At 43.9% G+C, this 17,500-nt stretch overlaps 1 protein-coding gene across 3 annotated transcripts in view; it reads right to left on the minus strand.

The window, feature by feature from the left end:
- Positions 1 to 445: 445 nt before the first annotated feature.
- Positions 446 to 17,500, minus strand: part of LOC147011834 (uncharacterized) — a 30,973-nt gene continuing 13,918 nt past the window's right edge. For all 3 annotated transcript variants that reach the window (XR_015051721.1, XR_015051720.1, XM_085857200.1), the window contains one exon: positions 446 to 1,460. Coding sequence is in view for 1 of the 3 variants with exons in the window: in XM_085857200.1 (XP_085713326.1) it covers positions 1,171 to 1,460 (290 nt within the window). In the remaining 2 variants the exon portion in view is untranslated. The remainder of the gene's footprint in view (positions 1,461 to 17,500) is intronic.

A 17,500-nucleotide genomic window follows, 5' to 3' on the forward strand; every position in this document is an offset into this window, starting at 1 on the left:
GTGCCAGCAGAGAAAGACGTTCAATGGACGCTTTTAACGGCCTTGCGAGATCATGGATGGCCCCTGATTAAACTCTTTTCTCGCGGCCTTGGCACCGTCCCTGACAACACCAGGCCGCACAGTTATCTTTGAGCACCCATGTGAATGACGAAACACCCAACGACAAAATGATGCTGCTGCAGATAATGCAGACGTTGGAGAGCGAATTGTCCACCTACAGAAGCAGGAAGCGTCCAACCGTGGGAACTGGAAGGACCCAGAAAACCACAAAGAGCCTTCTATGTGGCAGTCAAGGCAGCCAGTGGATTTTTCAAGTTAATGTGCCATTGAGATATTGACTTGTTATGCGATAAGTGAATTTGTAACAAAATAAATATGAATAATAGTAGGTTGTTCTGCGTGTACATCTGTGGATGAAGTTGCTTTGAACTCACAAGACGAAGAGTAAAAGTTTGAAAACTTTATCGTTTGTCATTGGAAACATGCACTTGTTAAAGGAATAAGACATTCTGCAGGGGGCATCGAGCATGCGAGGATTGATGGGGGTGGGGAAGTGCTGGGGGGCATGGATAAGAGGGGGTTCCCAAAGCGACTTTGCTCAAGGGTTGTGGCAAAGGTGCAAGGCTGATATTCTGCACACTTACAAAGATAACTGACAAAATTTAAATGAGAAAAGCAATAAAAGAGAAGGGAGGGTAGGGAGTGTGCAAAGTGTGGGGAGAGAAGGAGGGGAAAAAATTGGATGAGGTCAGAGTAAGGGGAGGGGGTTAAAGGGCAAAGATATGCATTGAACGTAGAGGGGGGGGGGGGTGTAAAACTCTCTCATTTTGAGTACGTAATAAATAGATGACCCAAATAAATTTACACATATGCATAAAACGATGAGAAATATCAGTAAGAAAGATTACATATGCGCAAATCTTTGACTTGTTAAAATATTTTAACACCTTTATAACATTTGACCTGCGAGAACTGTTCACCAAATACAATTATGGCAGTTAGATTCACTCATCTAACAAGGGGATGGAGGGGGAGAGGGGTAGGGGTTGCAACCCACAAGTAACCCCCTATAGATCTGACCCTGCACTCAGGAAATATCAAGAAACAAAGTTTGAGCTGTTAAATAAAACGACTTCAAGCACCTTATGCAGGCCATCCTGTCGGTTTCCATTACACCGCACGAACCACCACATTACTTCCACCAAGTCCCACGTTTTCGGGTTGCAAAGCCTGGCATTCACGAGTGATAGATCGACTGAGGGTTTTCGTGGGCACCACGAGTCGTGTGACCGCTCCGTCCGGCTTCTCTGTGGGACTCGTGGGGGAGAGAGCCATCGGTTTCTCAGGGTGATGGCAGGCTCGGCGGCGACTGTAGTAGAGGACAATCGGCAAGACAAGTGCCAGCAGGAAGACGAAGATCAGAATTGCTGCAGAAATGACGAGTGGAACGACGGTCGGATCTAGACAGAGAGAGAGAGAGACAGAGAGATATGCCATTACTTCATTGACTTTCAAGTCCTGTTTCGTTTTCCATTGTCATTGATCAAAGTTGATATTCACTGCTTGATTATATCTTGAGATCAGTCAGAGGGGGCTGTTGGATGAGCAAATAATTCCCATTACATCCTTTATGTGTACAGCATAAAACAAAGCTTATCCCAATCAAACACAGCACTTGCCTTCATGTAGCTGAGGGTGTTATTTTAACAAAATTATGAGGGTGATGGGTGAGTACCTGGTACCTCAAAACAAGATTTATCATGGCAGGTGGGGCTCTTTGACCTTGCTAGGAAGTTTACCTACTATAGGAGATCAGATCATGCATTATGCTCGATGCAGAACATCAGGGCTGCCAAAGCAGTTTCTATGGCTGGGGTTACAATCCTGGATGGGTCACCACTGACACAGGAAGTCAGGGCAGGAATTTGTCATTTGTTCAGGGTGCCTGCGATAGCAGCCGACTCTTCGAGAAGGACACCATGGGTTCTACAACGTCCACCAACTAATTCTGGTAGAGGGGAGGCCCAGTTTAATGTGGATGCCAAGCGTGTTTATGAATCACCCTACCTGTGAAACTCTGGGATGACAGTTTAAAGCTGGGTCGGGATTCAAACCCAGGCTAGATAACTTAGAGGCGAGTATGTGTACCTCTAGGCCATCCTACCAGCCCTCTATAGGAGAAGGTAAATTGCGATTTAAATCCCCCATTGGCTACATGCCATCACAGAAAAACTGCTGCCTTGCAGTTGGGCACACCTAAGCCAAAGTGAGGACCTCAATAGAAACCCAATGTTTGCAAAAGGCACAACAGTTATATAGTACAGAAGAACAATTTCAATGACAACCTGCTGCAATGAAATCTACCCTGACTGCTTTAATCCTTCATGCCATTGGAACAAGGTGGATGGAGCTCACAGGAGGAGGAGGAGATTGGGACCATACTCTGTGCAGAGCATTGGTGCTGCCTAAGCAGTCTCCTTGGCTAGTGGGTACAATCCTGGACGGGTCGCCACTCCAACACAGTATACCAGCATGCTGGCACTCATTTCGCCGACCTCAGAAGGATGACATGCTCAGTCAACCCCACCTGGTGTTGATTCAATGAAAAAAAAACAGGGGTTCAAACTCAAAACCCTAAGATCTTAGGCCAGCCACCTTCACCTTTAAGCCAACACAGCTTAGGAACTTCAATTACACAGCCCTGTGGTGATGGACGTGGGAGATGTAAGCATGGAGAAATGTAAGTACAGGTAGTCTGGAACTTCGGTCGCTCGGTTTTGGACGTAGCAATGACTTTATTCAATAGCGACTGAGCAGCCCGATCTACAACTATAACGCTCATCCCACATGGCGAATGGGGGCTAGAAATAATGCCCAAAACGTCTGCCACGTTAAACCTGACCTGCTCGCCACAACTGGCGATTGATCCTTTCATGCAGTTGAGCAAATATATATTTATTTATTTTACACACACGACCAGAACAATGAACATCCTTAATTACCAAACCACTTGATGTTATTACCTAAACCTATATGTAGCAGCCCTCCATTGAAAGAAGATCAGATAAATGAATTAGGGAAGGGGCAACATCATCTTTTGGAAAGGAAAGACAGAATAAGAAAGGTGTCACTTAACGGGTGGATTTGTCATGCGAACAAACCTCGCGTCGACCCCTTCAACATTACCTGCAGTTATTAGCAACAGACTTGCGGTAGAGGGCAATCAGCACTGCTTTTACAGGTGAAGCATTGCGCGACACCACAATTAGCGCATACGCACAAACTATGACGAATGGTGATGAAATCAAAGACCAATTGTACGTGCAATCCCAAACACCTTCTTCCATCCACCAAACAAACAAAAAAACATCGTGGAAGTACGCACGGTCTTCGATAACTTCGAGGCAGGGTGGATCAGAGGATTGGACCCAAAACTTCTCAAGCTAAAATAAATAATTCCATCCCCCAGGTAGAAGAATTATAAAATGGCAAAGAAGTTCAATATTGCAGAATACCTGAAGAATTTTTAATTTAACAAAATATATTGAACAGAAAATGTCGACAACCCTGAAGTCATCGCAGTCATCGGTGACCTGGCGACGAGAATCGATGGAAGATTTTTTTTTTTCATCGAAACCGTTTCGGAAGTCAGCGAAAGAAAGCCAACAGGAATGGAATCGAAGAACGGTCATGGAAGCTCAGTTGAGACTGATGGGTCGAGTTATTAGAATGCCAGACAGCAGACTCCTTAAACAATTGTCATTTATTGCCAATTGTCATCAATGGGGAACATCTGAAGAGGCTCATGTAAATGGGACACAGATGGCCCGTTACAACATGTGGCAGGTTTGCAACTTATGATCAACTAAACACCTGGAAGACATGATTCTGGGTTTGATTGTTTAATCGTTTTGAAGGCGATGATTGAAACTATGTCAAGTCTCACCACCTGCTTATTGTAGTCACGTGATGCCCCCTCTCCCAAATGGGAAGACTCTATACAATGCGTGCACACTCCCAGACGTCACACATGAGCCTTGCCTGCTGGGCAGCGATGGTCTGGCCGTTGGTGGTGGCTGAATATAGAATATAGAACTTAATTTAATTTTGCTGAATATATAAATTCTGGACAACACACAAAAAGGCCCCTTAATACCCATTACTCAATGAAATGTTGAATTTGAATTGATGAAAGGACGTTGTATAATTAAATTATATGCAGTTCAAGCATTCATCGGGCGTAGTGGCGTGCGCCTGTAATCCGGCTACTCGTAGGCTTGGGTTGGAGGATCGCTTGAGGACGGGAGCTCTGCACTGGGCCGCGCTATGAGAGGGTGTAGGGCAGCCCGGAATCATGGCGAAACCCAATCCTTATCCCTGTGTCGTAAGAAGCGACCAGGGTTGCGTCAGGAAGGGAATCCGGCGTAAAACCTATGCCAAATCAGTATGCAGATCATAACGGATGATCCGCTGTGGCGACCCCTAACGGGAGCAGCTGAAAGAAGAAGATACAGTACAAGCATTCGTATTGAACATTTGGCTTCCATGGCCCAATCAGCAATGGGAATAAATAGTGTAAGAGAGGAACTATACTCCACAAATTAAATCCCACCACCAACCCCATTTGCCCCCGCATAAAAGAACGTGTCGAAAAGCGGATGTTCTACATTGAACTGCGTCACATCGACATAGCGAACGTATTTGTGACGTCAAGGTTAATTGAAACGTCAGAGCCAGCAGTAATGATCATTGCAAGGTGCTATCTAATATACCGTCTGAAGCTCATTCAAACCACTCACCGACTCACATTAATGTTCAGAACCTTCCGGATGAAGTAGAAAGCTGAAATTTTGCGAGCCGACGGACATCAAAGCCCAAACACGGGGAAAAAAGAAAAACAAATCACAGAACCGTCAGAAAGTGTCCGGAAATGAAAATATAAAGAAATGAAAATAAATAAATGAAAAAAAAAACAAATGCAGGTGAGCGACCCGAGACAATGGTGAAGCACGGTTCATTATTGCTTACAATGTGTAAGCATACTCCACCAGTACAATAATAAATCCGGCACAAAATGAGAAACTAGATGATCTTCACTATTTTTAGAGGGGGGGGGGGCACTTTCCTGATAAGACATCAGTGTGAGAGCTGCCATATCACCCGCAGGACTCCGTAATGGCTGCTCTTTGGTGTCACCCCCACGTACTCTTCTTCATAGTGGTTAATTGGCCTGCAAGTCTAATTGTTTGTATCCTGACATCTACTGATGTAGTTATGTTGCTTTTATGCTTCATGTAAGAGCACTCATTTGAAACCATTGTGTCAATTTGAGAGCATTTATGGTGGATTACGATGGCGTGGTTTCACATTTGTGTATTATTGGCCACACGTGTGCCTGTTGTTGGCTTAATCGTAAGGGTGGTGGGCTTGGGATCCTATGATCCTCAGTTCAAATCCCACTCAGCTGTTGAATTAATATCAAGTGGGGTTGACTCTGCCTGTCATCCTTCCGAGGTCGGCAAAATGAGTGCCAGCATGCTGGTATTCTGTGTTGGAGTGGCGACCCGTCCAGGATTGTACCCAATAGCCAAGGAGACTGCTTAAGGCCCAGTCACACCTTGACGTTTTATCCAGCAATGGCAACGTATTAAAATGTATGTAAAACGCTGGCTTACGTTGAACTTTTGATGTTTTTTTTTTAAAGATTCGGACGTATTCATGACGACTTGGTCTTATGCATAACGTATTAGAAACGGACACAGAACGTTTCGTTGTGTTATAGATAACTTATACCAACGAATGCTGAACCTGTTGTCGGCCTTCACAACCGATGCCCAACGATAGTCTAACTTATGCATAGCGCGTTGCACGCATCGCCGACGATGACGTGGCGCAGGTTATGGAAAGGCTGCCGCACAACGATTCAAATCATAACCGCCGCAGAAATGGAAGTGTCAACATCGCAGTCACACCTTGGCGATCTTGCCAGCGTATGCCGACCTCTGAAAAATGCGTCTAAAACGCTGGCGCACGTCGAATACGGAATGGGTAAGTTTGGTATGCGTGAATAGAACGCTAAAGTACGCTATCATACGTCGTATTAAATGGAGTACGTCTTGTAATTTTAAACATGTTGATAATTTTACGACGTACTTGCCATATGACACGCTCCGCATGCGACGGGAATAAGTTGTACGCACGATATGCGATCGTTGACACACATCGACACACGTTACTTGCAAGGTACTCATAAGTCGAAACACGTCAAGGTAATGGTTAGCGTCAGTGTTCCAGACTCCTGGTTTTTTTTTTCTTCGGTATGACGGTGTTCAGTGTACAGTGCGGTTATGATTTAAATCGTTAAGCGGCAGCCTATTAATTATATTATAACCGCACTAGAAATCGAAGTGTCAAAATCACCATCATACCGAAGGAAGGAAGAAAAAAAAATAAAATAAAATAAAACCAGTAAGTCTGGAACACTGACGCCAACCATTACCTTGATGTGTTTCGACTTATGAGCACCTTACAAGTAACGTGTGTCTGTGTGTCAACGATCGCATAACGTGAGTACAACACGTTACTCATAGGTTAGAAATAAGTTTCGGGTACGCTAAACATTACCTCAACGTGTTTCGACTTATGAGTAACTTACAAGTAACGTGTGTCGACGTGTGTCAACGATCGCGTGACGTGCCTACAACTTATGGCCAGCGTTATGCGGAACGTGTGAGTCATATGCTGGCATAAGTCTTAAAATTTCAAGCATGGAAAATGAGGACAACCGAAAAGTACAACGTTTAAAGCCAGCGTACAACGACGTATGGCAGTGTTTTTCAGCGTGCTCTCAATGTTATCAAAACTTACCCATAACGTATTCAATGTGTACCAGCGTTTTAGACAAATTTTCCAAAAATCGGCATAAGCTGGATAAAACGTCAAGGTGTGACTGGGCCTTTAGGCAGAACCAATGCTCTGCACAGAGTATGGTCCCAATGGATGGATGGATGTAGGACTGACTAAGGCCAGCGTATTTCTGGAACTTCATGTTTTCTGTGTAGGTGGCTGCTGCTCCAGCCATAATTGCATTATTGTTGACATGAGATTCGGCAAACGTGTCGACACTGTGTAGCCCCAAATTGGATTTCTCCCGTTCTTGTAGGGGACAATACTCAAGCCATCAGGGCACACACTCTTGTCATGGTCTAAACCAAGGGGTTCCAAGACAGATGGTACCCCTGCCCCATGAAGGGCACGCCTGACCACGTTGTTCAAAGCGGCACATCTTTGTGATTGGCCGGCACCAAAACGGCTTGACAAACCACGATGGCCGAGCATATCCATCATTCTACCGCATCGACACTTATGATGCTCACCGACCATTGCTCCAACTCGCAAGGCAACCACAACCCTCAGGAACTGAGTCAAGCTGGGTTCCGAGGTAGAGAACAAGGACTGTGTGGAGCCACGACCCACTCTCCTTGGTCACTGCAGTCAAAAGATGGGCTCTGACGACCTGATCAGCCCCGTTCATCAGACTGGCAAATGACACTCTTGCCGCCTCGACATCCCAAGCTTTTTGGCTGAGTCGGGACAGACCTTCATGTTCGCTGGTACCGGCATAAACCAAGTTCCATGTCGACACAGCCGCTGTCAACTCCTCCATTTGCACCAAACTGCTTATGTGGGACAGAACAGCATCAACCAAGGGGTAGATAGCCAACGATTAAAAATAAAGCCAGGGAGGGCAATGGTCAGTTGTCTTCCTGAAACCCAGACCACCCTGTTTAACTGGAAGCATGGCTTGCATCCAAGCAATGTCATCGAAAGCGACATTGGAAATTTTGCGAATAGTTTCACGGATGGTGTGGTCAAAAGCTCCTAGGTGCACACCATCGAAGTAGGAGGGAGACGCACGCGAGATATACAGGAGCTTGGGTATGGCGAAGGAATTTTTGAGCAAAACAAATGTTTCACGAGCATCGATTACCTCCAGCCAGCCTGTCATCCGAATCAAATCATCATGCTCCTTGGTAATGGCTTTGGGTGATGGCCTCAAAGAGATCGGAGTGCCAAGAAGGCTGCAGTCATTGGTCGGGACCATCTTGATATCTGGGAGGACTGCCTTGACTATCGCCTGAGTAAGTTGACAGTCGTCCGGCGATGCGTTGTTATGCAAGCTCACTTGCCACCATTAATCTCAAGTCCAATATCAATCAGTTGAGCCATGATATTCTGGAGGTCAGTCAGCAGTTTTGTGGGCTCGTCATTAAACGATGCGTCGTCAAGGTACCACATGTTAAGCTCCGACCGAACTCCTCTAACTCTGGGGTTAATGCCCAGGGAGAAAAGGCCAAGCCCAAAGGGGTCACCCTGTTGGATCCTTGTTGCTGAATAAGTGGCCTCATTACCGTAGAATAGGACTGAAGGCCTGGCATACGCCTGCCAGATGAGCCGATAATTGCTGGAGGTGTACCTTCGTGCCTCAGACAAAAATTTATATAAAATAATTTTTAAAATATTACGCTTCAAGTCGTTAAACACATTATGCATGTCGATCTTAAGGAAAACACCGTTTGGAGGTGGATTTGGAAAATAGTGTGGCAGCATGAGCAGTCACTTCACACCCACCTTTGGTCAAATAGCCCAACTGGACATGACCGCAAGTTCGTCGGAAAAAGGATTAAACGCCGGCTTTGGTCACCAGTCTGCAAAACGTGTTGCCCACCAAAATCAGGCAAACATCGCCATCTTTCTTAACTCGAGCGAATAAATGTGTTGAAAACTTTTTCTTCTTTTTTTTAAGTACGCACAGCTTCCAAAACCTACTCCCACAAAACCATGTTCATGAACATGGGAAAACCATGTTCATGTAAGGGGAAGCGAGCCCCCACTTCTGTGGATTCCTTGCCCAGAAGAATTAGAATTACAATTTAAAATTATAATTCAGAATTACCCTTTAGAACCTCTTAGAACCCTTTTTAATCACCCTTTGGAACCATTTTTAATCACCCTTTAAAACTTTAGAATTTACCATTTATATCCTTTTAGAATTATAACCTTTAATGGCCAACATGTGTCTTGAATCAATGTCAAGCTGAACATGACAAAGATGAAACTCAGAAGCGACAAGCCCATACCAATATGAGTCCTCAGCAATGTCCAGCGAAATGCGACAATCATCGATGACAAGCCTGTGCCAACATTTTGAGTAGGTCACAGAAGACTTACCATGTCAGTGGTTCAATTTAGCCCCCAGAAGTCCCTGTGATACTTAGTACCAGGGATCATCATTGCCATGCTGCCCTCAATACTATCAGGCACTTGCAGGAATAGCAGACTCGACGAGTGAACCGACATCGGATCGCACAAAAATATGCTATTGATCAACTTGCTCACTTTGACCGTTACAGCACTGCACACCTGTGGTCGGATGCAGACACACTGTGCACACTGTCATGCTCTAATGTGGATAGGGGGAACACATTGGTGGAACTTTAAACACACCAAAGTTTAGATTATGACGTCTCTGGCAAAATTTAAATCCAACCAATTCCCAGATCCACCTCATGAACTACATCATCTGTTGATGGAGAACAATGCAACCAGCAAGCACTTCTGCACGAAGTTACGAAGATGGAATTCAATCATGTCGATGTCCACAATAAAATCACAGCACAACCATCCGAGGAGAAGTGGCTTACTTGAGAATCGGTGCCATGGAATATCATATGATTGCCCCATCATGCAACCCTCAAGACACAAATCTAATGAACCTTCAGACATATTTCTATGATGTGGAAGAACAACTTCAGCGTCGACTGAAGTTACGCCCCCCTCCCCCGGCAGCTGATGTGATGCAAAACAGGAAAGGACATTTTTAGGACACTCCATCTGATCTGACATAATGTGCCAAATGCCTATCTCTGGTCATTTCTGATCATTCAAGAGCTGATCAACAAAATCACAGTCTCAAAAGATTGGCATCACCATTCATGCAGATAAACAGCCTGATGGAGAGCATGCCCGATGTTTTAACCTGCCCACCAGCAGTGACGTTTCCATCCTCCTGCTAAATCAAGATTGAGGCAGTTAAGACAGTCGCACAGTGGTTTTTCCTGCAATTTTCACTGGTGGTCCACGATTTATGGCTAAGCACTACCATGATGCCATGGCCATTGTGTGAAAGTTTGACAAGCCAACTTTGTTCATCACCTTCACCTACGATGTCCAATGGGAGGAAATTGTGAGCGAACCTGGGCCACACCAAACAGCCGCAGATTGTCCTGACATCACAGCCAGAGTGTTCAAGATGAAGCAACAACAGCTGTTATCTGACATCAAGGTTGGTGTACTTGGTGAGTTGAATGCCTATGTCTACACCAGTGGTTCCCAAACATTTTTGTCCATGACCCAAAATTTGAAATCACATTTGCCTCGCAACCCAAATGATACTGGTACCTAGTGTACCTATGATAAAAATTGTCAGAGAAAATGCTTTTGACATGAAACCCCCCCCTCAAAAACTGAGATTTGAGGGGGGGGGTTTCAAGTTTGGGTCACGACCCTGGGTTTGGGAACCCCTGGTCTACACCATTGAGTTCCAGAATTGGGGCCTGCCTCATTGCCACTTCCTGTTCACTCTTCATGGTGAACAACACATGTGGCAGGATGTGGACAGGTTATTCAGTGCTGAGCTACCTCATCCCACAAACCCATGACCGGATGGACAATGTGAAGAAATTATTGGTGCATGGACCATGTGGTGTTGTCAACCCAAACTGTCCATGTATGATCAGCAGCTGCTGCTCAACCAGGTGACCCTCTATCCAACAGATTTCAACAGCAAAAATCTGTCTTGGCTGCCACCACACTGATACTGATACACAGATGACATTGAAAATGCATGCACTAATTATGCCCCTGTGGAACCTAAATCCACACAACAGACATTGCAATGGCATCAGGTACATCTTGACTACTGTCACAGACACTTCTCCAAGCATACATATTGGTTGGAGAACATGCAGGGTCACTGCTGATTCCTCGCATCTTGCTGTCACCATCAGATACATATCTGCCCTTCAAATTGCACCGTCGCCAATTCCCCCATCAGACCAGCCTTCACAATGACCATCAACAAGAGCCAGGGCCAGAGTCGGAAATGTTGCAGACTTCATATGCCAGTGTCTTTACACATGGACAGTTGCATGCGGCGGCAAGCCGAGTTGGAGATCCACAGGGTCTGTGCATTTTTGCATCTAGCAGAGTGAGTTCTGTCAGCAGACAACACCAAAACCAGTGGATCAACACTGCACTCAAACAGCTCACCTGTAAAACGGTGTCTATCATGAGGTTTTGCCTTCCCCTCCCCTCGCACTATTGTCATCCCAAACCGAATCCACCATCATACAACTCTCTCTTGAAGTCGAGGAGAGGAAGGGGTGTCAAAGAATGGGCGAATTGGACAAATGTAAGCTTTTTTTTTTTAGCAGTCGAAACTGCTACTCGGATCAATTCTGCAATTGGTATCAGGTTAAGTGATACTGGAGCTTATCCTTTGTGTGGAAATTAAATAAAGGCACAAACGCTGGCATGGCTTTTTTGATAATTGAAAAAAAACACCCTTCCTTCCCTTCCCCTTCCCTCATGCTCACCTCCTTCCAAAGCCCCTCCACCCCCCACGGACATCTATGGGTGGTGTCCTGGCATTATTTAGTATGACCCGTTTGAACATGCTGTTTAAAGGTACCCAATTTTGGTCAATCCCTATACTAATGCCGGCACAAAGGGACCATCCCCCTCTGCTCCCTCCTCTCTCCCCCATCCTCCTCACTTCCACCCCCACCTCCTGGAGTGTATTGCGACATTTGTTGAGGCGTCACTCTTCCCACACCCCCTTTCCTTGCTCTTGCCCCCTTTACGAGCTCCCCCTTCCTCAATTTCCCACCCCACCTGTGCCCCTCCCTCTGCTCTCTCCCTGCCCTCCCTAACCCCTCATCCTCTTTCTCCACCGTCCCCCCACCACCCCTTAATATCTCAGTCAGCGAAGCAACAGGTGTTATTTGCTAGTTTCAAATAAATCACAGATCTACACTTCCAACAGCAGAGAAATAGTTTTTAAAATGCACATGTAATAAACATTAATACTGTGTTCATCGTCCTGGACGACACAGACCTCACTCTGTGTGTACCACAGTAAAGTGTTCAGAATGGCTTTCTGCTTTGATGCAACAGCCATGCACCAGAAGGAAGATTAAAAGTATATTTGGCCTCAGTACAGGGCTAAAGATAAACTTAATGTTGATACTGATTGCCTTTAAAACCCCCAATAAGGTCGAATGTGTTTGTAGCACGCTGCATGCGCACACAAAAAAAGTAAACTGATGTGCACATAGTTTGTAAAATAGTGAAGGTTCCCAGGCATACTTGGTCATGCCAAACTTTAAAAAGAGACCACTTCCTTCGTCTACTCCTGTACTGCACTGCGTTGAGATATCTAATAGTGCTATCCATCTCAAAAGCCATATTTGATACTTTTCTGTATTAATTGCTTTGTGCTTTGATCCATGAACCACATATCAGAAGTGAGATTAACAGTGAGTGTATCTTTCTGGCCTCAAAACAGCACAGAAATAGCTAACTATTGTTTCCTCCAAATGTAACAACTCCAATGAAGTCGGATGTGAGTGTTTGATCGATTGTCTTATTTCATACATGGACAATCATCAATATTTGTTGCTCTGATCAAGATGTAATACATGTTGTACAATACTGTACATGTGCCTCGATCATTCGATGATGAATATCAAGGGAAAAGGAATAAGTGGTGGTGATGTTTTTTCACATGTCAGAATTTCATATGTAAGTTAACTCACAGTCAAAATGTAATGTAACTGGCCACAGGTGTGTGTGTGTGTGTGTGTGTGTGTGTGTGTGTGTGTGTGTGTGTGTGTGTGTGTGTGTGTGTGTGTGTGTGTGTGTGTGTGTGTGTGTGTGTGTGTGTGTGTGTGTGTGTGTGTGTGTGTGTGTGTGTGTCGATGAATGGTGGACCTGTCTTGTACCATCATGATCATCTCGTTCCTGGAAGTTGTTTTCAAATTCCCATCCGATATAAGGAATCATTCCAATCAGCCGTCCTAATGAACCAATACAAATCACTTTACTCCATCAAGTTGACCCTGCATGTCGTTAAATGTGAAACTGAACGAAATGAACAAGAATTTATTTATGGCTTTCATGAATGTGTCATACATGATTCACCGCACCAAAAGCACAGTTCCACTTTTTCATGATTGGCCTGTACAATAAGCACATGTTGTAAGGACTATGTGGTGAGGCTCAGTATCAGAGTAGAAAAAGTCGTTTAACTACAGAGGTTGTGACCTGGAGCTAAATAAAATGTCCATACATGGCACAGGTGGGAATGTTTGAACCACCAGGTGAAGACCGATGATAGATTTGACACTTTTACTGCATCACCAGATGAAGAACTTTCTCAAAGTCAGAAATAACTGCCTTTAAATGCTTTTATCTACTTCCTCATCAAACATTTGTTATGGTTCTATTCGTAAAGTTTCCGTTTAAAGGAGACATCATCGTTGAATTGATGCATCAACACCCAATGGACGACAACCACACCTGCATGGAGGGAGGTGGAAAGCGCCGCTCCCTTTCCATGGGACGGTTTCTCTGTATGCCACTGTAACATTGGGATTGAAAACTCGTTTCTCGGCTTCGACTGGACGAAATCGGCTGCAAATTTCAGAAGTAAATCCTTTGTACGTTGAGGTAATATGTACCAAATTTCAGAAAGGTCCATTTCCGCATTGAGTTTTCACGAAAACCCTCGAAATTCACGTTGGTGTCTGTCAGTCCGTTCGAAATGTGTTGGCACTCGTATCTCAGAGGCTATACATCGAAACGAGCTGTAACTTGGAATATATATCAGCCAAAATGTTTAATTAATGGCTTTCGAAACAAATTCGACCTGTGACAAAGTATTTTTTTTCCTCATTAGCTATTAGCTTGAGTTCTGTTCTTGTGCGGTACAAGTATGCAATGTCGGTGTTGATAGAAGCAGAGACTCCTGCAGCTACCAAGAGAAGCATGAAGCACCCCTCCTTTTATCTGGAACGGTTTCTCTGAATGCAACACAGGGACTGAAAATTACTGGGGAGGGGGGGTTGCTCCCCAAAATAGGCATTTGCTTTTCTCTCCGAAACTAAACACACCATTTCGATGAAACGTGACCACAACCTGCATCACCTGCGATTGGCCAAACTTTGTTCACGACATAAAAATTTTTTGGGGTCTAGGGGTGTACAGAGTGGTGCCCCCCCCCCCCCCGACATATGTATCTGCTCTGTTCTCAGAAACCACACACACAATTTTGATGAAACTTGACAACAACCTTCATCGATCGTGATCAAGCAAAGTTTGTTCATGCTATTGAAAAAAAATTGGGTCCAAGAGCGTTTACGGGGGGAGAAAAGGGGGGAAGGGAGAGAAAAAAAAGATTGGGACCATACTCTGTGCAGAGTGTTGGTGCTGCTTAAGCAGTCTCCTTGGCTATTGGGTACAATCCTGGATGAGTCGCCACTCCGACACAGTATACCAGCATGCTGGCACTCATTTTGCCAACCTCAGAAGGATGACAGGCTGAGTTAACCCCACCTGGTATTTATTCAACAACTGAGCAGGATTTGAACTCAGGACCCAAGGATCCCAAGCCCACCACTCTAACCATTAAGCCAACACCAGGCATGGAGGTTACCCCCAAAATAGGTACTTGATATAACATTGATTCATTGGAACATTTTGCTGATTCCATCCTATGTTGACTTCCTCTTCAGTATCATTATTTTACCAGGTGAGCGTCCGGGGGTATTGCCCCTATTTTGCTAATCAGGGTGAACCCCAAAAACTTGAACATCGAAAAATTTAGACTCCAGTTATAAAAGTCAATCGCAATGGCTCGTAACTTATGAAATGTTGGATGAAAGTTCGTGAAATTTTGAATATGAATAGAGGGACACTTGTTGAGACTTCCAAGTTACCCACAGCCACATAATTAGGGACAAAGCACAAATTAGGGACACCGTAAAAGTGGACTTTTTAAAAAAGAGATATCAGTTTTTCAGGTGCTTTAATTCTAGAAGGAAACTGTCTGAAACATGGAATACCGTGTGCAATACCGAGAAACCGTTCCATTCTTGGGGAAAATGCCAGGGGCATAGAAAAGGCCATTTGTATGTTATGGGCCATGTGACAAAAAATAGAAAGGAAGGGACATTGCAGAGCTTGAAGAAAATGCCAAACAATACAAAAGAATGGACATTACATAGCTTGGAGAAAATGGCAAACAATAGAAAAGAATGGATATTCCACGGATTGTAGAAAATGCCAAACAATACAAAATAATGGACATTATATAGGTTGGAGAAAATGGCAAACAATAGAAAAGAAGGGACATTCCATGGCTTGTAGAAAATGCCAAACAATACAAAAGAATGGACATTGCATAGCTTGGAGAAAATGGCAAACAATAGAAAAGAATGGACATTCCACAGCTTGTAGAAAATGGCAAACAATACAAAAGAATGGACATTATGTAGCTTGGAGAAAAAGGCAAACAATAGAAAAGAAGGGACATTACATAGCTTGGAGAAAATGGCAAACAATAGAAAAGAATGGATATTCCACGGATTGTAGAAAATGCCAAACAATACAAAAGAATGGACATTATATAGGTTGGAGAAAATGGCAAACAATAGAAAAGAAGGGACATTCCATGGCTTATAGAAAAGAAGGGACATTCCATGGCTTGTAGAAAATGCCAAACAATACAAAAGAATGGACATTGCATAGCTTGGAGAAAATGGCAAACAATAGACAAGAATGGACATTCCACGGCTTGTAGAAAATGCCAAACAATACAAAAGAATGGACATTATGTAGCTTGGAGAAGATGGCAAACAATAGAAAAGAAGGGACATTCCATGGCTTGTAGAAAATGCCAAACAATAGAAAAGAATGGACATAACATAGCTTGGAGAAAATGGAAAACAATAGAAAGGAAGGGACATTACATAGTTTGTAGAAAATGGCAAACAATAGAAAAGAATGGACATTCCATGACTTGTAGAAAATGGCAAACAATACAAAAGAATGGACATAACATAGCTTGGAGAAAATGGAAAACAATAGAAAGGAAGGGACATTACATAGTTTGTAGAAAATGGCAAACAATAGAAAAGAATGGACATTCCATGACTTGTAGAAAATGGCAAACAATACAAAAGAATGGACATTACATAGCTTGAAGAAAATGGAAAACAATAGAAAAGAAGGGACATTCCATGGCTTGCAAAAAATGCCAAACAATGGAAAGGAAGGGACATTTCAGAGCTTGTACAAAATGCCACACGACAGAAAATAAGGGACATTCCATGGCTTGTAGAAAATGCCAAACAATATAAAGAAATGGACATTCCATGGCTTGTAGAAAATGCCAAACAATACAAAATAATGGACATTATGTAGCTTGGAGAAAATGGCAAACAATAGAAAAGAAGGGACATTCCATGGTTTGTAGAAAATGCCAAACAATAGAAAAGAAGGGACATTCCATAGCTTGTAGAAAATGCCAGACGATAGAAAAGAAGGGGTATTCCATAGCTTGTAGAAAATGCCAAACGATATAAAAGAAGGGGTATTCCATAGCTTGTAGAAAATGCCAGACAAAAGAAAGGAAGGGACATTCCATGGCTTGCAGAATATGTAGACGATAAAAAAGAAGGGGCATTCAAAAAATATTGTGTGCATGTTGTACTACCCTTGTCTTCTGACTAGACTTCGGTGGCACCACACGCCATGTGATCCTCACTGGGTATCAGGCTCGGAAGTTCCGAGGAACCAAGTCATGCTCAAAAAAAGGTTTATCTCAAAGGGGCGCCCTCCATGTATCGGTTAAAACCAATCAGTTCGTAAAGTTGTTTTTTTTTTTTTGTTCCTTGAAAATGAAAACCCATAAGATAATGTGCATGTGTGTGATTAATTAGTCAGGTCGTGGATGTCACGTGATTCGACTTCCAACAGCCTGGCAGATGAAGGTTCTGGAATTTAGCATGCGAGGAGGTGAAATCTCATGCATCGGATGTAGTTGATGAAATGACGTGAAGATCTCCAAACAGCGGGTCCATTGCACCTCACATACATGAAATAATCAAACAAAGATCGAAAGAAGAGGTTTTGAAATTGTGGTGTCTAGGCTCATGGAAGAGCACAATGACAGTTGGGGCAATGCGGGTCAACAGACAAAATGGGGCAAAGGGAAAACAGTGGAACAACCCCACAGCACGATGGGAGGAGAAGCATGACGAGGAGGTCTCTACGAATGTCCTAAAGCTCAGTGTTGGAAACGGGAGAGATCACGAGGTGACTGAGAAACAGATTTGAAATCATGGAGGGAAGAGCTCGAGGGAATGGACTCGGGAAA

Source organism: Eptatretus burgeri, chromosome 15, assembly GCF_056783735.1.
Source record: "Eptatretus burgeri isolate ZD-2024b chromosome 15, Ebu_testis_v1, whole genome shotgun sequence".
Taxonomy (NCBI): Eukaryota; Metazoa; Chordata; class Myxini; order Myxiniformes; family Myxinidae; genus Eptatretus; species Eptatretus burgeri.